At 40.9% G+C, this 21,727-nt stretch overlaps 3 protein-coding genes across 4 annotated transcripts; 2 read left to right on the top strand and 1 right to left on the bottom strand.

The window, feature by feature from the left end:
• The first annotated feature begins 2,048 nt into the window (after window positions 1–2,048).
• coa5 (cytochrome C oxidase assembly factor 5) lies at window positions 2,049–3,152 on the top strand. Its single transcript, XM_079231375.1, has 3 exons — window positions 2,049–2,250; window positions 2,602–2,685; window positions 2,824–3,152. The coding sequence occupies exons 1-3, from the start codon at window positions 2,149–2,151 to the stop codon at window positions 2,863–2,865; spliced, it is 228 nt and encodes a 75-aa protein (XP_079087501.1). The 5' UTR covers window positions 2,049–2,148; the 3' UTR covers window positions 2,866–3,152.
• A 181-nt stretch (window positions 3,153–3,333) lies between these two features.
• LOC306748230 (inosine-uridine preferring nucleoside hydrolase) lies at window positions 3,334–5,726 on the bottom strand. 2 transcript variants are annotated; one of them, XM_079231372.1, is made up of 6 exons: window positions 5,636–5,726; window positions 5,321–5,508; window positions 4,645–4,824; window positions 4,437–4,548; window positions 3,910–4,046; window positions 3,334–3,770 (listed from the first exon to the last, which is right to left on the bottom strand). In XM_079231372.1, exons 2-6 carry the CDS (start codon window positions 5,498–5,500, stop codon window positions 3,423–3,425), a joined length of 957 nt encoding a protein of 318 aa, XP_079087498.1. In that variant the 5' UTR covers window positions 5,501–5,508; window positions 5,636–5,726; the 3' UTR covers window positions 3,334–3,422. The 2 variants fall into 2 exon arrangements, with proteins under 2 accessions (XP_079087498.1, XP_079087499.1); XM_079231373.1 differs by having other exon boundaries at window positions 5,632–5,713.
• Window positions 5,727–9,466: 3,740 nt separating this feature from the next.
• On the top strand, window positions 9,467–18,379 carry LOC306747701 (lanosterol synthase-like; the record flags this gene model as incomplete). Its single annotated transcript, XM_079230784.1, has 20 exons — window positions 9,467–9,560; window positions 10,355–10,463; window positions 10,795–10,916; window positions 11,058–11,154; window positions 11,772–11,907; window positions 12,483–12,591; window positions 12,926–13,044; window positions 13,146–13,243; window positions 13,425–13,452; window positions 13,815–13,871; window positions 14,215–14,286; window positions 14,794–14,844; window positions 15,053–15,202; window positions 15,607–15,703; window positions 16,438–16,543; window positions 16,754–16,819; window positions 16,902–16,982; window positions 17,559–17,729; window positions 18,024–18,102; window positions 18,242–18,379. Exons 1-20 carry the CDS (start codon window positions 9,482–9,484, stop codon window positions 18,377–18,379), a joined length of 1,965 nt encoding a protein of 654 aa, XP_079086910.1. The 5' UTR covers window positions 9,467–9,481.
• Between the last annotated feature and the right edge of the window lie 3,348 nt (window positions 18,380–21,727).

Here is a 21,727-nt window from a genome sequence, read left to right on the forward strand (position 1 = left end):
TTCCATGGTAACTACCCCCATCCATCAAGACGAGTACCATGACACTATATCTATCTCACCTCCTGTCTGACAGGCTGTGTATGACCTTAGTCCATTTATAGAAAACCAATCAGACATTGCCTTGCCGTCATTTTCCTGAAGGAATATATTGTTATATTGATATATTATTACAGCTTTGACGATCTATGAAGGTGACTTAATTTATTTGAAATAAATCTTTAATTTGTACAAGAGGTAAAATATATTTTTATTCTATTAAGAGATGTTTATGGTAGTTCAGAGTCCGTTTTATTTGTGTACTGTTTTATTATTATTTTTTCTAAATCGGTATTGTACATTTCCTTTTCATTATTACAGCTACTTGCGAAGTTGCTTTTGTCTGCTGGTGCAAGTAGCATGGTTCACTCTGTCCCAGTTTCTTTTCACTTGAAGGGTAACGCTACAACTAAAACAATTCATCTTGACTTCGTAAAGTCTGAATGGTAAAGAAGAGTTGTGAATCGGATTCTGTTGAAGAAGTTGTGGGTCAAAATTGGAAGAAAATGTGCCTTATATCCAGGTCCCTTGAAATTGTCTCGGCAACATTATTCCAATCTCTCACTATTGCCTACACTTTGATTGCTGGATATACTAATATTTTTTAAATAACACACACTGTCCAATTAGTAATTGGGTGTTGATAACAATATTTCTGTGTTACGCCAAGTGAAAGTGATAAAAAGAGAAGGGGGTTTTGTACCAGATTATCATCTGAAACAGCATGATTTGCACTGCTTTTTCACTGTTTTTGTTATCACCACACGCTTCACCATTGTACTTAAATGTTCCATCCGATGGAAGATGCTCAGTTCACCGACTCAATCGACATAACAATCTTTTGTCTCATCGAGTATCTGTTTTGCGATTGGACAAAATATTATGACTACTGATTAATGCAAAGTGCGCCTTCTGTTGTATGATTTGGCTGTGGTAATGTAGTACTTTCACTGATTGCAAGTATTTAAATAAGAATTGAGCATTATCTGTCTTTCTTCCCCTCACACTCTCTTTCTCTCTCTCATCTTCCTCATTTAATAGTTTATTGAAATTCACCTGAAGTGTTTTGTGTTCGTGTCTGTGGCCAATGTTTTGAGTGGAAGCAATTTAAATGAAACTTTACTCGTTTTACATCTTAGTGGTTTATTCAATGGGCTAGTAAAGTGCCTTTTGGTGGAATAGATATAAAAAATAGAATTTGTTTGCAAGTCATGTTCATGTGCATGAGTATTTTTTTGTTTTGCTCAGTGCAGGCCCCTCCACCCCTGATCAAAACCATCCATGCTAGAGCTGTACTCAAGAGAACTGACTTTAAGCTGAAAGCTTCATTTCCGCATCTTCATCAGATTCTTCTTTTTTAATTGGGAGAAGATGAGAGCAAGCCGCCTACATGGTGGGACATGTTTTGAAAGGGGAAATACATTTTCAGTCCTGCTAACAGGATCGGCTTCTCCCGCTTGTCCTGTATCCACATACAGACAGGAGCTGAATGCATGAAAGCTGCATGACAAGTTGAATCTCCCTCTGATTCCCCCGACTGTATTTGTGGAAAATGAACATGGGACAAAAAAAGAAAGGAACTCCTCTCGATCGACAACCCCATACACCCATCAGTTCATGTGCCTTCATCATGTACATGTGTATGTCTGATGTTTTTGAAATCATTTTTCATAGACATCTTTGAAATAAATGATAAAAGCTGTTGGAAGTCATAGCCATTTGCTGTGTTGTGACTTTGTTCTACTTGCATTACTCATGCCATTTGCATTGCCAGGTTTGATTTCTGAACAGCTGTGAAGTAACAGAGGGAAAGCAAAGTAAATCTATTGCAAACGGGACCAGAAGATCCATTTGACATAGTTTTGTTTTACTTTTCCCAATTTGATGGTGTTTTGTCTACATAAACATAACCCATATGGAAGAAAAAAACTACAAGTCTTCCCAGCATGCACTTCTCTGCGCCAATGTTCTTCCGTTTTCCCATCATGCAGTTTCAGAAAACATGGCGGCTGAAAGCTTTCATAACATTGATACCACTGCTAACTAGCTCATTCTTTGCGCTTGTGAATGTATAAATAAGTGAAGATTTGGCTTTAAAGGACCTTCTGCACAATGCCGAAATACTACGAGGACAAAGAGGAAGACACCAGAGCCTGCGCCGGCATCCGAGAGGACTTCAAGGCCTGTCTCCTTGAGCACGACTGCGTGTTAAAGGCAAGTACACGTCCTCTGCTCGTCACACCTGAGGGTCCATGCTTGAAACGGGTTTGTTGTTGGCTCATATTAATGTCAGCGTGAGTCTACAAACGAGAAGTCACCTTTGAGCCGCTTAACCGTAACCCAACCAGTCTCCTCTGTGACAGCTAACGGCTAACAGCTAAATATGCTACCGACCTGTCACTGTCAAACGTCTCACCCCATCAGAAAGCATCAGATAGCTACCGGCTTGGATTGAAATGTTCAGTGTTTAAACATTATTTGAACAGAAGTCAATCTGATTTAGATGTGTTACACATGTTGCTCTTGGGAAGTGCCTTTTGTATTGTAACTGGTGTCATTTGTCAGGAGGGGAAGATGCCCAGTGAGTGTTTGAAGGAAGGCCACTGCAAAGCCCTGCAGACCTCCTTCTTTGAGTGCAAAAGGTCAATGGTGAGTCAGCGGTAATTACATTGCACTTTACAACACGTTTCTACAACGAGATAGAAGAGTACACGCAGTGTTTTATCTTCCTCTTTCCATTTGTGTCTGTTTGCGGCGCACTGACCAATGTCTGTCCTCTTTTGACAGCTGGACGCACGGTCGAGATTCAGAGGAAGGAAAGGCTACTGAGGAACCGCCTGCTGCAGCCGTGTGGTTGAGTGAACACTGGATGAGCAGGTGTTAATACTTCTGATGAGACAAATCAGTCATCAGCGCTGCTTCACAACCTCATCTTGTAGCACATGTTTCAAGAAAGTGGGTCGTAAAGGACAACCAAATGTTAAAGAACAGTCTACGCTAAAGGATTACCAACTCGGCATCAACATGTAATGCTGAAGAACCATGGAGCTGTCAGCTTTGTCTGCGTGTGTGTGTAATGAGAACCTTGATGTAATGAAATGATGAATAAAATGTAAAGATTTTATAACAATTTTAATGAGGTGCTGTCATCAGAATCCCATCTGACTGAAACACATGATTTTTAGTGTAAAGAACATTACAATTACCTCACAAAATTAGAAATGACTCCTGGTCTTTACTGCAATGGACGGGGCAAAGTTGCAGTTTGTAGTTATTTGCACATGTATACAAACAGTATGTTAGAATGACTTGTGAGTAGGAAGCTTCTTCTACAACTCCACAGCACACTGGTGGTCACTAATGCTTGACTAGTGCGTTCAGGGCTGTTATTGTAAAGCAGCCATCATCATCTGCTTGAACTTCTCCATGTCCACCTTCTTCATGATGGAAACCTTATGAGCCTTCTTCAGAAAGCCCACAGTGTCCATGATCATCATGCCTCTAGTGTGCGTGCCCGTCAGCTCCACGCTCACCGGGTAATGGTCGCTTTCTACGATGAACGAATCGTCCACGGCGGCGGCCATGGCGTACGAGTCGCAGGAAACAAAACCTGTGCCGGCGACAAACTCTTTCTGGAGGCGCTCGCTATGCGACGCCTCGATGCTGTGCTGGAAGATCCGCGCCATGAAGCGAGCTTTATCCGTGTCCTGCGCCAACCAGGTGTCGCAAAACTCCTGTCAACACCGGGGGGAGGAACGTAAACACGGAGCAGGATTGTTTGTCTGATGAAGACATTGATGCAGTAACTTCTTAAAAATGTTATGTGCTGTAATTAGTCCTAGGAATGAATACAACAGTGTGTAAAAGCCTTGCCCAGGGTAGCTTGCTGTAGCAGGTAAACTCCCAGCAGGCCAAGTAGGTGGGACACTGGTATTCGTTCAGGACGATATACGCAGCTTCTGGATCAGCAGTGAAATTGAACTCGCCACACACTGTCGTGTTTCCTCGAGCTAAAAGGATCAAAACCACAAAGTCATTGATTACACACTGAACTGCACCGTTACAGGGTGTGGACAGAATAATGAGGACACTTGAACAGACACGGATTTAAATTCTGAAGTTGTTTGATTCAAATTATAAACACTGCAGTTACACTTGGGTCTGCTGCTAACAATTGTTCTCCTTTTCGAATAATCTTATCTTGATTAATTGTCTCAAATATTGTACTTGCTTACAAGTACAAAACCCCAAAATATTCAGTTCATAAAGCAGAGCATGTCTGTGCCAATTTGAGGTTCAATGGTGAAAGAAATGGAAAGTTATTTTCCTCAAAGTACATTCACTGGTCTGACCGTCTAATACTGTGCCACCTTTTAGTTCAAGTTAATGATTTCACTGACATTCAGTGTTGCCTCCCATGATGTAGAGCCCTTTGAGTTTGCTCGGTAGAGACGGGTCCATCTTCACAGCCAGAGCCAGGTTGGTGAGAGGCGCCGTGGCAACCAGAGACACCTGGGGAATAAACCTAGACTTAAATAACTGACACACACACACACAGACACACACACACACACACACACACACACACACACACCTAACATCTCTCACCTCCCCTGGGTTCTCATTGACGATCCTGATCATGGCCGACACAGCGCCCTCCTTCTGAACCAGGTCCAGACCGGGAGCGTTGGGGTCAGGAGCGTTTCCCAGCCCGTCCTCCCCATGGAAGTGTCCCGCATTGATGCAATCCCTGAGGATCGGCTTGGCTGCACCTTTAAACACTGGAATCTGAAAGAAGAAGCGCACACCAGATGAAACAAACACACCTTAAAGGGAACATGTATACTGCTGTTATTATTACACAGCTTCCAAACTGTTTTCTGTCTATTTATGAAATTAATGGACTATATGATGTTCTGCTTTTCTAAAGTCCTTTAGGAAACATTTAACACCTTAAATAGTAGTTGACAGTAGAGAGATGGGGAACAACATGAGCCAAAGTGTTGTATTTATATTTTATGGCACTGGTATGACTTACCGAACCAAAGCCGCAGTACATGTCCCATTTCCCAAAACATTTATTTTGCTATTAAAATGCTAATGTTAATATTAACAATAGTCAACAACAACTCATTGTTTGGCAGTTTTATAAACAGCACACATGACGACAGTAATTTCCTCATAATGGTCAATAAAAACAAAACAAAAAGACAATACCCACCAGTAAACATGTCAGGACCATAAAACATTGACAACGGGAACAACAGTGACCTATTGCACCCACCTCCAGTTTACTGCAGGCTTGCAGCACTCGCAGCGTGTTCCTGCACACATTCTCCACTGTGGTGTTTCCGTGCACACAGGTGATGCCCAGCAGCTCCACTCTGGGGGCGGCCAGCGCCAACATGATGGCCTGAGCATCGTCCGTCCCACAGTCTGCATCCAGCAGCAGCTTCTTACTCATCGTGGACCCTGAGGAGCAAAGAGTCCAATGAGAACACAACACTGGTACAATACACTCGAGTAACTTACACTGGACGTATATCATGCACCCTAGATCACGGTTCTAGAGAGTTGTGGTTGTTGCATTCACACCTACTTGTAGCCGAGTGTGAGGAAGATGAACTGTAGTGTTTGCTGACTGCTACTCTCTCTCTCGCAGGGCAGAACCGACGGTTGTCAGCTGCAAACAACCTTTGAGCAGCAAGAAGTAAATCAGAAATTTAATACTAGGAAGCAGACGTTAATAATAACTCAGCTTCTTGTTAATCAGTGTCTATTATCAGATGTGGAATAAACACACAAAACACATTAAAAATGTATTTACAAATAAGTATATTTACAGTGAAAGGTCAAGATCCATTTACGTTAGTGATATTATTAATACCAAAAATACTCCATAAGTAGTCACAGTCGCATTATTGGCCAAATGTGCTTAAAATATCCAACACTCGTGACGTGAGTGTGTTTAAACAGTTTAATTTCTCTAATTTCTGCATTTATGAGCATGCAAATGTTTCCCACGAGTTCTTTAAATCCGTTTGGTCGACAGAGTACACGACGAGCTAAAGTGACAGCTGTTGAGAAATTGAGAAAGCTGAGAGAAATATGACCACGTTGCATGTTCGGTATCTTTGTGAAGCGTCTCAAGCATCTCCTCCGTTTGTAGGTTAAAGCGTACACGTGCAGTCCCGTCTCACCTCCACGCAGAGCTGTTGAAAACGTGCGATGTTGTTGCGGCACTTCGGACGATACTCACCGCCATGCAGACAGACGGGACCCTGTGAGGAGGATCAGAGAGCTCTCACTCTGCCGGGATTTCTACGCACCAAAAAAAACGAGAAGCAGTACAGCGCAGAGGAGCACCTGCTCACTGTTGTTATGGAGGAAACTCACGTGGAAACCAACGTTAGAAAAGAGTACAGATACGTGTCAAGTCAAAACATCCCTTCTCGGTTTTTTAAACAGGTTCTGAACTTGCTTAGAGAAATACGCGCATGCGCGGGTGGATGTACACCTTTCTAATTCGGACATTCGGTCATTGTTTGAATGCCAAAGTGATTCTTCTTTGCAAGGATACAATCTATGTCAATAACCTCACTTCCGAGAATATCCTTAAAGATCCCAATCCCAATGGCCCCGAGGCCTCAAACCCTCAAGTATTACTTAAGTTACCTGATAAATCGTTGAGTGTGAGAGGCTGCAAGGGCTTGACATGGTGTAAATATGAATGGGACAGCACTTTACTGCAACATATCACGTGACCATTACTACTGTAACCGAGAGTTTCTCTTGCGCCTATACTTGTACCATAATAATAAAATAAAAACACGCTGCTCCGTTAGGTCAGACAAGACGGCAACCACTTTAATCTTGACTCGCTCCTCACTCCAACAAAACCTCCTCTCTCTCTTTCCGTTTTTCCCTTCAGAATAAAAGCCCCAGAAACATACATCAGAACACTGCTTCATAGAGAACTGTTTAAATACATCATGCAATAGCTTACACTACATACACAAATATTGTGTACATTTATGGGTATTTATTTTGTATTTGCATTCCCTGATTCGACCGTCTTCAAATAATTTCAAATAATCTATTTACTCGTTTTTGTCAAAACAGCTTCAATAACCAAATGAAATGTTTGATGAATACATCAGTGTAATACATATATTATATATATATATATATATATATATATATATATATATATATATATATATATATATATATATATATATATGTTTACCTTTCTTTTTACGTCTACATGCTTCCATTGGTAACTGCATGTTTAACGTCACATTGCTATGAATTGTGGGTAATTTAACAATAGTTTTTTCAAGTAAACTTCCCGTTTAACCCAGTTAAATTCAATAGTTTAACAGGCTCAGTATTGGATCATCTTAGTATATGAGCACATGTGTAGCGTTTTGTCGTAGGAGCGCTCTAATTGGAGGATCTCGTGGAAGACCCGCCCATTTCACCGCCCAACGGGTTTGTGATTGGACAGCCGAGTCTCTGCTCATGTATCTTCATGAATATAACTCCTCGGACGGCACCGCGAGTTCTGCTGGGAAATGAAGTGTGAACTGTGCTGAAAGTAACACATACTCTATGAAAAGCACTACAATTCCCAAGAAAAGAGCCGAAGGGGCGGAGCTTTCAGAGCAGCAGAGAAACTCGTTTCCATAATTCAGCGGAGGATTCAAGTCTGTCTGTCAAACGCAAATATGACTGAGGGAACGTAAGTTTGTGTTTTAATTTCATGGATAATGTCAACAACTACTTGGTTTCAGTGTTTATCACCAGAAAGAATGACGGTGGGAGGTCTTCTAATTACGTTTATTTGTACACAAGCTATTTGAACTAACGTAAACTGTAACTAACTAGTCGCAACAGTTGTGTCGAATATTGTATCGCTGTGATTTTGACATTTTAGGGAGTTTGAACATTGTGTCAGGTGGGAAACAAATGTCTATCAAAATGGACCCCTACAACGTTAGTTTAATGTGCTTAAAGAAATACAACTGTTCAGTTAGTTCGGCCATGGTACCAAGGAGCAGACTCGACCTTTCAGGTGGGAAAGCTTTGTTGGACAACTTGCAACAAAATGGTTTTATTTGATGCTATTACGTCACTCTGTCGTGTAGAAAATGCCACCAGCGTGGACAAACACTCGTACAAATGTGTTTTTCTCAGCCATTAGTAAAATATAATATAATGCATTGAATGGTGGAAAGTAATATGTTTACTTGAGTGCTTCCAATTTATTGTCATTTAACTTAAATTTTCTTCAGTCTATTTTAAAGGGAAATATTGTTATTACAAAATAGTGCTGTTACTTTGTCGATTAAAATTCAACATGCACAACCCTGTTATATGATAAAGTATAAGATTCATTGTTGTAGTTGAAGCAGCCCAACATTATATTTGCTTACTTGCAGCCATAATGCATTAGTTATTATAATTAAATGATAAATACTGGCAGGAGCCATTCTGCTACTAAATGAGTACTTTGACTTTTGATAATGTAAGTACATTTTGATTATACCTCTGTAGTTGTACTCAAATCAAATACCTAATTTATAAGCATTTTTATTCTGAGAGAACAACACAAATGTTTTTGACCAATGTACATCCCAATATATACAATCTAGTAACAAGTTTGACTATTAAAATGGTCCTACTTCCAATAATGCAGACAAACAGACAAAAACATAAATTACCTCTTATCAACTGAATTACTGGTTTCACTCTTCACCAGCTGAGTAAGTATTTATTTTTGGTGAGACTTTATAGTAGCTTGCATATATTACAAAATATACAATAATCCAGTACTAAATAGTCAAAATGTGTAACATTAAAATACTTGCTGTTCTCATAGGCACCTGCGGAGGCGAGGGGGGCCGTACAAGACCGAGGCCGCCACAGACCTGAGCCGCTGGAGGCTGAGTAACGTGGAGGGCAGGCAGACCTGGAGCTATGTGGAAGACCAGGAGCCGCCTGGCCGAGAGCAGACCATGCTGGAAGCCCATTCACTCGGCTTGGACACGGTAGGCTCTGAATCCTTTTATTGTTTTAAATAAATGCTTGGTGATGATTATTACTTATTCCCCACATTTTACGTTGCACTGATTCCAGTGGACTCTGTGCATCAACTGAACAACAGTATAAAACAGACACAATAAACCATGGTAGTACAGTGAGAATAACATGCGTGAATGAGTTCAGATATAGAACTGGAGATGTCCTGCATTATCATGTTAGGAAATAACAGACTTCTAATGTACAACTATAGATATAAACGTACAGCTGTTTCTGTTAATGGTAATCAATTGTATGACATGTATCTGGTGTTCATTTCTAGCCGCCATTCTCTCCACAGAGTATGTTTGTGTCTGGCTCCGAAGCGGCCCACACGGCTGTAGAAGCAGCTCTGAAAGGCATGCACTTCTACAGCCAGCTCCAGGCCGAGGACGGTCACTGGGCCGGGGACTACGGCGGACCTCTCTTCCTGCTCCCAGGTAGACAAATCCTCCTCCTCTATTTTCTTATTTTTGACTTGAATCTGCAGCAGCTATTTTTTTGTCATTTAGAATAAGGATACATTCGATTTAAATGCATTTTTAACCCTTAAATATCACATCCACAGTTATGTTGTGCACCTACTCAACAAGATATCCTAAAAAATTTTACAAAACAATCTGTCTTTGTATCAGCATCTTTTCTTTTAGTTAGGATAAGATACTTTTATTTGTGGAAAAAAACTTCAGAAAGTGTTTGTTGTTGTAATACTCATTTCATCCACAAGAGGCATAAGTGCACCACTACCCCATATTCCAAATAGGATAAAAAAGCATCCATGTTTCCCCTAACGGCAGATTAGTGCTGACCTAAATGCATTTCTAGCTATAAGAAATATACATGACAGTGATGTTACATTACTACCAGCACACCAGATGTACCTTCTGTTTATAGTGCATGAGGAAAACATGAATCATTTTACTCCTGTGTAGAACATGGGGTAGTGGTGCATTTCAGCCTATTGTGGCCGAAATGTGTATTACAACAACAAGCACTTAAATAAAATAATTCTTCTACACAACTTTTTTTCAAAAAAGTCATTAACTCAGGAGAGAAAACAATTGAGATCAGACTTAGGAAATGGATCGCCAGAATGTTTTTGTTCTCGTTTGCCTCTCAGGGCGTCCTCACATGACAGATGATGATGAAAATATTCAGGATTTCATGACATGTTTTTTTGCATGCGTCTGCATGTGTGTCTGCCACTGTATTTGCATCCATTTGTGTGTTTCAGGTCTCCTGATCACATGCCATGTGGCTAAGATCCCCCTGGCCGAAGCCTGGAAGAAAGAGATGGTGAGGTACCTGCGCTCCGTGCAGCTGCCAGATGGAGGCTGGGGTCTGTAAGTCCACTGAACACGTGATTTGTCTTATAAGGTCCACACAGGTCACATCACTAATGTGCTTCTGCTAGAAGATGATTTCCTGTCATGGAACAGGCAAAGGGTTACGCTTTGCTGAGTATCGTTTCAGCAAAGGTGACCTCCAAAATCAAATGTGTCATCTTATTCCAAAATTACAGGGTCAGTGTTTATAGAGAAATGTAACATTATGATACAAGCATCTATAGATATGTGTTATTGAACCGGTACAGGAAGACTAGTGTCGTCATTACGAGAAGTGTCTGTCTAAATGCTTTTGGCAGCATCGTTGATGTCTGTTGTGTTTCTTCAGACATGTTGAAGACAAGTCGACCGTCTTCGGCACGGCGCTGAGTTACATTTCATTACGGATCCTGGGATTAGAGCCTGATGATCCAGATATGGTTCGAGCCAGGAACAACTTGCACAGCAAAGGTGGGAACAAATAGGTAGAAATGGTCCCTAAAATGCAACGTCAGTTGTTGTTGTTCCATTGTTTTGTTATTATATGCCACACACATACATAATTACAGTTAGCACAAATTACTGATAATCTGTCTTTACTGTTTTGTACAGGAGGCGCTGTGGGGATTCCCTCATGGGGAAAATTCTGGTTGGCCATCTTAAATGTCTACAGTTGGGAGGGAATGAACACACTGCTACCAGAGATGTGGTGAGTTGTAACATCCCATCATGTCCTCTTCTATCCATCAGTCCTGCTTTAAGGACACTGAACAACTTCAGGATTTCAGCTGAGGTAGGTGGAGATACAATTATGTTGCTGCAGTGAAAAAAAAGTCTTCTGTCATTGTGACTTTAAGTTATCATGTAGTTATCTTATCGTTTTTCTGTCAATAAAATGTCTTTAGGGTTTGTTTGCTCAGCCATGGAGGCTCATGCTAACATGTGAATGAGCTATGATATTCGGGGCGCTGCCTCAAACACTCTTTTAAACTCTTTTTACACCTATTATATAAAGAAAAGATTTCAGAAGTGACACAAAATAACACCAGTTATTCCAAAACCACTTGTGAAATATGTTTCGACATGTTTACAATTTGCAATACCGATTTTTTTTTAATGAAAAACATAAAAATGTCTTTCTTGAAATACAAATGGTATCACTGCTTTGTGCAACATATGCTTTTTTTCATTGCCAAGACCAGACATTTGTTGTTAGAACAGTAAATTTAAAGTTTTAATGAATCAATGTTTTTCTGAGTTGTGGTCAACTATTTTGTCTTCTGTATCAATTCAGGGATATTGGATTATTTTTTATATCTGTTCTAGGCTGTTTCCCACTTGGATGCCAGCCCACCCCTCTACCCTGTGGTGTCACTGCCGCCAGGTTTACCTCCCCATGAGCTACTGTTACGCCGTCAGACTGGCCGCAGAGGAAGACTCGCTGGTCCTCAGCCTCAGACAGGTGCTGAAACCATCTCATCCCACAAGGGCGCGTCAGAGGAGAGGCTTTGGTCTGCTTTGCATTCCTGGCTGTATTTAATTGTTTGCTCCCAAAGCTAAATGTAGCTAATATGTTCTGATAGAATTAGGTGAGAATCTAGCCCAATACCCAAAGATGTTTGATTTTACAATTAAATACAATTTAGACAAGTGCAAGCTGCCATTCTTTAGAAGCCGGAACCAGCATATGTTTAACATGTTTGCTCTATAAGTGACTTTAATATTTAATCAATTAGCAAAGTGGTTGCAAAGTAACTTCCTGGTGATTAAGTTATTCAATAATTAAATTATCAACTAATTGTATCAGCATTATTATCATTATGTGTAGGAGGACAAGTGGTAGAATTATACTAATTATACACCTTTAAACTACAGAGGAAGCAACCCAATGCAGTTTCTCTTTTATTTTGACAGTCTTGCACTGACATTGGATTTTCTTTAGATAGAAGATAAACACACACACACACACACACACACACACACACACACACACACACCACGTGTAAACCAAATGTTGTCTTGCTCTTTGTTTCCTAGGAGCTGTATGTCCAGGACTATGCCACCATTAACTGGCCCGCTCAGAGGAACAATGTGGCAGCCGGTGACATGTACACACCTCACAGCACACTGCTCACCGTCGCCTACAGTAAGTATGCTCAACACATGGCACCATGACGATGAATCCCCTCCTACAGAAACATGTTGCTGTAAAACAGGCAGCGCGTTTGACCATTCACAAAAAAAAGTCTTGGTGTAATTACGTCAACGTTGGAGATGAGATTCAATACTTGTGACCATGAAGGCGATAAGGCACAAATGTCTTGCACATGGCAAAGCACTCGAGACATAAAACAGAGGAAAAACAGGAGGCGTAGCCCTGGCAACCGGAGGATTTTGGCAATGATAAAGAAAGAAGTACTTTTCATTGGAATTTCCCTAAACTCCCCTAACCTTGCGACTCTGTTCCCGCCGCCCTGCAGTGGTGTTGAATGTGTACGAAGCCCACCACAGCGCCACACTGAGAGGAAAGGCTGTCAAAGAACTGTATGAACACATCCAGGCTGACGATCGCTTCACTAAATGCATCAGCATTGGACCGGTACTGTATATGCAGATACAAAAAATACACATATCGAAAACAAAGAACACAGATTAAATAAATGGAGGGTTAGAACATGAAGTATTGGCCTTTCTCCTCAGATCTCAAAGACTATCAACATGCTGGTTCGCTGGTATGTGGATGGTCCCTCCTCTCCGGTCTTTCAAGAGCATGTGTCCAGGATCCCAGACTACCTCTGGTCAGTCAGACGCTTTCTAACAACTTGTTAACAAAACAAACTTCTGTTCCATCACTGATCAGAATAAGGTGTTATATTCCATGTATTTCGATATATAATGTGTGAACTTTGAACACCGTTCATTCGGATGCAATAGAACCTGAACCAAAGAAAGACTAACAGTAAGTTCTCTGTGTTCCAGGTTGGGATTAGATGGCATGAAAATGCAGGTGAGAATTTGTTCTCCGCCCCTTTTGTATGTTGGGTGTGACGGTGCACAGATGCAGATGTAGTCGTGGTTTTCATGCTGCATCACTATAGTTTATAAGGGTTTCTCACCCTAAAGGTTCACTTTTTAGAAGCAACCAAGGAGCTGAGATATCCAAAAGGAAACGCTGCTTTTTGCAATGAAATGAACTGGTTATGGTGCAGATAAGTGGTGGAGAACGGATGAACAGACTTAAAACCGCCTTTAAAACTAGTTTAACTTTTCACCTTCCAATTACATTGTTTTAGCCTATTTGCTGGTTCCACACTTTGTATTTTGTCCTGCTGTGAGATTATTTAACTAACTTGTTTTTCTTGTGCACAGGGGACCAATGGGTCTCAGCTCTGGGACACTTGTTTTGCTGTACAGGCTTTCCTTGAGGTAACGCAAACATCATGTTTTCAGTTTTATCAATGCAAGCGAGCAAGCAGGCATATATAAAACAAATCTATCTAAGAACAGGTGTATTGTGATAACAAATGTTCTTTCTTGTTAGGTCTCTGGGTGATGCATGTTGTATTAGCTTTATGTTTATGTTACCAAACACAGCCCTCAAATCTGATATTACTAAGATGTAAATGTCCCCATTGTCACTATATGCTCTTAGAGTCATTGGTCACTTTGAGAAAAGCAGTTTGAGCACTGAGGTCGGCCTAAAATCCTGGTTGAGACGTATCACATAGCGGTAACTGATTACAATGAGTTGTTTGTTGGGGTCTTTCAGGCAGGAGCCCAAGATAACCCCAGACTAGCCGAGTGCCTCCGAGATGCCCATCAGTTCCTCACCATCACACAGGTACCAACATCTCAATTACACGGTCTTCAGTATCGAGCAGGAATAAAACGTACATCTGAATATTTTACCTGTATGATTATAGATATTTTACTCTTACCTTTGTGGAATATAAAGAAACTAGATGGCACTCTGATTGCAGTGCTCAAAGTATATGAATAAATATGAAAACATTTGAAAACGAAAGTTATGAAGGTAACTACGGTTCTATGATGAAATAGAACATCAATAGCAATGTCTCTTTCCAGAGATCACGACCCGGTTACTCAAGATAATCCACGGGCCAGAAGGAAGTATGCATCCACTCATGGACGAGGAGCTGGTAGCTAAACAACACTGTTAGCTCACCTGGAACCACTGAGCTATATATATAGTCTTCTCGTCATGAGTAGATGCACTCTTCCTTCCGCGCAGTGATAAGTGTGCCAAAAACATCCAGGTGTGCGAACGATCAAGACCAGGAAATATGAACTGCTTTCTTATGCCTGACTAGTTTTCCCACTTTAACAGATACCTGAAAATCCTCCTGAGTACCAGAAGTACTACAGGCAGATGAACAAGGTAAAACTAATACCACACAAGAATCCTCTTTTTAACACTCTTCACATTATTGGGGAAAAAGAAAATACTCAAATGCCTTTGACATGGAAGGCAAAAATGACCTCAGAAAAAACTTCTTTTCTTCGCCTGTTGCTGTGTGTGTTTGCGCATGCAGTTTCTATTTGTATAAATCTTTTTATTTTGTAACCCCTGCATTTCTTTTTGTCAGGGAGGCTTCCCCTTCAGCACCCGTGACTGTGGGTGGATCGTGGCTGACTGCACAGCAGAGGGCCTGAAGTCCGTGATGCTGCTGCAGGAGCTTTGTCCCTCAATCGGCCAGCATGTCCCCTCAGAGCGCCTGTATGATGCCGTCAATGTGGTGGGTCTGCAGTGAATACTGGAGGAGAAGTTTACCTTTTATGAAGATTCATACTCTCATGAGTTTAGGTCTTTTTGGTAGTGTAAGCACAGAAATGTGCCAATGCATATTTGGATGAAACTGGGTTAAATTAATAGTTCCATATTTGGAAAGAATGCATATGCGCTTTCTGAAGAAGTAAGTAAGTTGAGCACAAAGACTGGAAACCGAGCTAATCATCCAGCCTGACTGTCCAAAAGTAACAAAGTCCACATACCAGCACCTTTAATGCTCATTCAGTAATATGTCATATCACGTTTGTTTACTATCAGACTGCAATCCAAACAGTCCACAGTCCTTCTTGTACACATGTGAAGTCTTTCATTATCCGAGCTCCTTCACCAAATGTCATTCTTCTCTTGTAGTTGCTGAGCATGAGAAATTCTGACTGTGGATTTGCTACATATGAAACAAAAAGAGGAGGGAGACTCCTGGAGCTGCTCAACCCGTCTGAGGTGTTTGGTAGGTTTGTTACTGTCAGTATGCATTGCTCTTCAATACTGTATGTGATTATACAACATTGTGGAGATATAGATATAATTTGATTAATTACCATCATTAGATATAATGATGAGTATCAAAAAAGCATGACATAAAGGTCACTGAATGGATTTCTGAGAATCCCAGAAATGTTCATGTGATATTTACAGCATGATGCAAGCTGGTTCAAGATGGAACACGCTGTCCTTGTAAAGGAGCTCAGTTCACTGCTCAATTTCCCCTTTTTTTATATATATATATATATATATATATATATATATATATATAATTTTTTTCTTGGAGGAGGGGAGGGGTGGTCCTTATCCAAAACGGGGGTCCAAGAACAGAGGATGTCAGATTGTATATTATATTATATTATATTCAGATTCTGAAGCTCTCTGAGGAAAATGTGTGATATTGGGCTGTACGATTTAATTGAATCAAATTGCTCCCGCTACCTGTGTTATGCAGACGTGAAAAGGGAAACTAAGAAATAGACAAATATAAACTTGACATTTCGGTTTCCTTTCGCAGCATTCAAAGGCTGGAAAACTTTTTCCATTACGCTCTGAATATGTTGCAATATCAAAAGGTCAAAATCATTGCCGTGTTTCCATATTTAAAAAGAGGATGCAGTATGTGTTGTGAAATGTGATGTTTATTAGTAACCCCTCTCTCTCTTTCTCTCTCTCACTCACTCACTCACTCACACACAGGTGACATCATGATAGATTATACCTATGTGGAATGTACCTCAGCAGTGATGCAGGCTCTGAAACACTTCCAGAAGGCAGACCCTGAACACCGTGCTGAGGAGATAAGGTATTCTACACACATACAGTTTATTAGTTTGAAGTACTGAATGGCACAGAAACGCCTGACTAATCTGATGGAATGAATGAAAATTACATAAACCTCAATAAAATAACTTAAAACTCAGCATTGAAACCTAAATCATTTCTCAGTTCTCTGAGTTTTAAAAACAACGAGTCAGAGATTTTCTGTTTATGCGTTTGTTCATTTCTTTTTCAGGTCCACTCTAAGAGAAGGACTGGAGTACTGCAGGAAGGTGCAGAGGCCTGACGGATCCTGGGAAGGGTAAGACCGCACTATTTCACAACCTGATATCCTACCTAGTGGACAGGTCGTGATTCATATAAAATAATGCTCTTGTGCTCAGGTCTTGGGGAGTGTGCTTCACATATGGAATATGGTTCGGCCTTGAAGCCTTCGCTTGTATGGGTCACGTGTACAAGGATGGGTAAGTGTTCCAAACTGAACCATGAACATCGTTTTTGACCCACAGCAACAGTGTGCAGCTTAAAGGGGAACGCCACCTAAATGAACAATTCCAATATGTTATTGAGCTATAATATGAGCTACTCTCTCTTACAGCCAGAAACCAGAGTCTTACACTTGTGATGTCATCAAGTATTAAGTCTGAAGCTGCTCCATAGACAATGAATGGAAGACTATTCTGTGGAGCCCCAGAATATTGTTATACCCAAATGAGCTTTATGCTATTGGAGTGTTCCAGTTGTGAAACAGAAGAAGTAGAGTTACTTATATACTCTCAATGTCATCAATATCTTTCCCAATTCATTGTCTATGGAGCAGTTCCACGCTTTATACGTTATGACATCACAAATTAGAGTTTTAACTCTTTTGGAGACCGTTGTTCATCTTTACTCATATTTTAGGACTTTCTCAGACCACAGGAATAACATAATGTATGAATTCTGTAAATGGACCTGGTTCCCCTTTAACCTGCAGAGCCACACAGGACATCCATGAACTCCATACTTTAATACACGGCTGTGCCTCTGTTTGTTTCCAGGGATGCGTGCGTTGAGGTGCAGAGAGCCTGCCAGTTCCTGCTGGACCGGCAGATGCCGGACGGAGGCTGGGGGGAGGACTTTGAGTCTTGCGAGCAGCGGCGCTACGTCCAGAGCAGCAGCGCTCAGATCCACAACACCTGCTGGGCTTTGTTAGGCCTCATGGCTGTCAGGTAAAGCAGGGCTCAACTCGGAGGCTTGGTGTTTACGCTGGATCACAATGAGACTGGGTATAATGGGATCGGGTTTGGCAAATTAGCATTGGCTTTGTGTTGATCCAGGCCAGGGTAAAGCTCTGCTGTTGATACTAGTTGTGTGTCGTGTATTTATATTATTTATGTATTTGCCTTTGCCAGTTTATTCACCTGGCTACGGAAGAAACTTGTTGACCGTAAATTGGATCGAATTGAAGTTAACTGAATCCAAACCAAATTCATGAAATTGAAACCTCTTGTGTGTGTAACCAGGCATCCTGACAGGCGGGCTATAGAGAGAGGAGTGCAGCTGCTGATTGACAACCAGCTGCCCAACGGAGACTGGCCACAGGTGAGTCCATCAATCTCATTAATTACATGTCCTATTCTCAAATTAATCTTAGCTTACGCCACAGATATAACTAATAAGAAATGAATCCAGTGATGATTTAAAATACAATGTGAGCTTTGATCTGTCATTCCCTCCTCAGGAGAATATTGCGGGTGTGTTCAACAAGAGCTGTGCGATCAGCTACACCTCCTACAGAAATGTCTTCACAGTCTGGACGCTTGGTCGCTTCTCAACTCTTTACCCCGGCAGTCCATTGGCTGGGAAGGTCAAGCTGTGAAGACGTGTAAAGGATTCATCGGACGATGTGCTAGCATGAGAAAACAGCCACGTTCAGTTCATCTTTGGGACGTGCATCTTTTTTGTGGGTGACACATAAACTGTCCTATGGGAGTAATGAACGTTGAAATGCAGTCAGCCTACGTCAATCGTTTGGATTTGTTAACACTTCAGCTGCGTCTTCAGACTTGACTCCATCAGATAAAGACCTGCCCTTCATTCTTTGAATTACTTTCTATGTTGACGTTCCAGGACGGCTCATCCATCAGAGCTACTCCCTCAAAGCATTTCACAATAACATGCTGCTGTCCAAGGCACCCAGTTCATGTGCTCTGGTTTACCAAGTGTGTTAAAACATTCATGTTACCTTATATCCCTGCCATTTGCAATTAGGATAAATTATGTTTCTATGGTATTATCTTGTGCTTGGCTTTGTACCTATATTGCTTCACATTGGTTTGTGCTCAGCTAAGTATCAAACTCAGAGCACGTACTGTTTGGAAATGTCCTGTTAAAAATTGTAAATAAACTCACAATAAATGTTCCTGATCAATCCTGAATTGTTGTATTGATAAGACAATAGTTTTTGTGCAAAACTCAAAATGCAGCCACACAAACGAGGCCTTCACAGAGGAGACCATGTTGACTTCTTTTGAACATCCAATATATGAACTTCTGTGTCCCATGATGTGTGGACCGTAATGCAGAAGGAGGAAGTTGTCCGAGCAGCCTTGCACCACCTCCTGCTGCATTGCTATTTGTTCTCCTATTGTCGAGGGAACAGTCCAGCAGATGCGAGAGTGGAAGTAGCAGCGGGGTTTCAAAACATGCAACCTTTCATTCTCACTGCCAGCACTCAATCACAGTGTCTGCTTCATTGGTCATTCATTATACCCTGATGTATTCAGTGGAGAACAAATTCTCTCCAGATCTTTGCCCTTTGACCCCTATCGCTATCGCCGGCACACCTGATATTTTTAATTGTTTGAGAGTTAAAGGTGTGGTCGTGAGGAATATTTTGAGAGTTTGTTTATTTTTGTCGCTGAGGTGACGGTTCCCTGCAGAGGCACAAGACAAGACTTGGTGACTGGTTGAGCCAGTATCTACTCTTTGGCAAGTCTTCAGCGTGACCAGATGCTGATAAGAAAGCTCACCCACCTTTCTCACAGGTCCTCTTCTGGATGACAAATCTGATTCTAATCACAGTATAAATCAGGCGATTTCCCCAGAATGTGCTACTTGAATGAAAGAATGACTCATTTTCGCCAGGCCTGTTAAGGCGGGGATGTTCCTGTTGAAGGAGGTAGAGGAGGGTGTGTATAGTGAGTTCAACTTAGATTTCAAGATAAAATATATACATGTATTCAGATATTCCTGTGGATCTATCAAAAAAACAACAGTTCTTTGATTGTTTTTTGTACAATTAAAATTTCTCCTCAACAAAAACAACAAAAACATTAAACTTGAGACTTGACTCCCTAAAGACTTGATCTATAATTTGACCCAATCAAGTATTAACCTGAGAGTTGAGATGTGACTTCTAAAAGACTTGCCTTGGGATGCTTGTCATGTGAGACTTCAGTGAATAAAGAAGAGTAAGAATACTGACTTTAAACTCTCAATTCTTGATTTTAATCTCAGAGTTCAGACTTGAATCTCAGAATTTTGATTATCAGAATTGATCATACAATTCTGACTTTAAACTCAAATAAACTAAAATGTTTTACATGTGGCCCTATTCCTCTTCTGTAAATAAGGGACTTATGTGTGAGAGAACGGACAGCTCAGACTAAACGTCTGTCATCACTCTCCAGAGGGGTTTTCCCTCCTGATAACATCACACTGCGTCGCTACGAGGAGAATGTTCAAACAAACAGGGTTGTCAAACTAGCTGTGCGGAGGGCATAGCAACTCAAAACTAGCACATTATGTGACATGATGTGTGTTTGTGTGTGATACACGTCCCGAGCTGTAGTTATCTCATTATGGTCACAACATAGTATTCATAGCTCTATGTACTTATGGTACAGATTATACACTGATGCTCACATACCGTACCCTCACAATGCAATGTGTTCTGATGAAAGAGGGAGGGTGCTGCCCTGGCCTGATGGGCGACTTTAGCTTTGGGCGGAGCTTCACATAAAAGATTAAGATTAAGATTAAATTAATTTACAACAGAAAGTGGATTTTGTTCAGAATTCAGTGAAACACGTGGTTTCTTTTCTTTTGAAATTCATTGCCATCAACACCCATTAACAGGGTGTAATTACAATTACAAAACAGAATCACCTTGAGATTGGGCTTCACTTGACATACATGCACATTTAGATGAAATGACACTGTGCAGATGTAGAACTCACACGCCTACCTATACATATACCTACAAATAAGACTCAACTAAGATGGTCAATAACTGATGCCCATCTCCTTAAATAACCCTTTAATAGGCAGGTTTAGTTGCTGGGCAGTCATGTGTTCCATCATGTAAACATGTTTGACTTTTTAAAGCCATTGAACAACCGTGGGAGGATGTTGCTTCATCCAATTAGAAGTAATTATTTTCAAAACATGCAGTGTATAACACTGGCCTGTGGTAAAGTGTTGTTCAGGTTGATACTTCCAATGGGAACAATAGTCTGTCCATTTCTAGAATTTTCTCCATTTTATTCTTTGACTTTTTGCTCAAAGGTCTGTCAGCGGGTCCGAAGGAACCTAATTTAACCTTTCAATGTTCTTTCTAAAGCTGCCTCCCAAACTCCTGTCAGCTCTAGAACAAATCTTTTCCCAGGTGTCTTCATCCATATTTTATTTCTCTCCAGTTCCAATTGTCCGTTCATATGTAAAGTGTTTTCTGACCTGACCAGCATTTGTGTGAATATGAGATATTTAAAGATAAACATGTGTAAAATGGGTTTCTATATTGATTAGTACTTTTTTAATATTACCCGAGTCTGTATGTATTTGTGTGTCACATTTGTAGTTATCTATACAGGTTACTCAAGGGCAAGGAAAGCTTGTCAATAAAATGTTCCTATTTTTTTAAGGGCTATTGTTTCCAGGGCTAGTACAGAGAGTCCCACTGAACAGCACCATTACATGTGTCTTTCTTGTATGCCCGTCCCTGCTGTAGTACTCCAGCAGCTCCTGCAGCAGCAGCAGCAGCAGCAGCGATTCTGACTAGATGATGATTCCCGGCTCGGAAAAGAAACAAGACAAGTTACCACCTGAAAACCTTTGCCAAGAATTACAAATTAACTGAAAAGGTCCTGTTGTCAAAACTGATTGTTTTCATCGTGTGCATGGCTTTGTGCCAGAAACACTATAAGAGAATAAAGTTTAGAGTTAA

This window comes from Taurulus bubalis (genome assembly GCF_910589615.1).
Source record: "Taurulus bubalis genome assembly, chromosome: 15".
NCBI classification, from domain to species: Eukaryota; Metazoa; Chordata; class Actinopteri; order Perciformes; family Cottidae; genus Taurulus; species Taurulus bubalis.

Coding starts and splice junctions, on each gene's coding strand:
- coa5 (XM_079231375.1), top strand. CDS start 2,149: ATGCCGAAATACTACGAGGACAAAGAGGAAGACACCAGAGCCTGCGCC. Junction 2,251..2,601: donor AGCACGACTGCGTGTTAAAG/GCAAGTACACGT, acceptor GTCATTTGTCAG/GAGGGGAAGATGCCCAGTGA. Junction 2,686..2,823: donor TTGAGTGCAAAAGGTCAATG/GTGAGTCAGCGG, acceptor CTCTTTTGACAG/CTGGACGCACGGTCGAGATT.
- LOC306748230 (XM_079231372.1), bottom strand. CDS start 5,500: ATGAGTAAGAAGCTGCTGCTGGATGCAGACTGTGGGACGGACGATGCT. Junction 4,825..5,320: donor AAGCCTGCAGTAAACTGGAG/GTGGGTGCAATA, acceptor TTCTTCTTTCAG/ATTCCAGTGTTTAAAGGTGC. Junction 4,549..4,644: donor TCAATGAGAACCCAGGGGAG/GTGAGAGATGTT, acceptor TTTATTCCCCAG/GTGTCTCTGGTTGCCACGGC.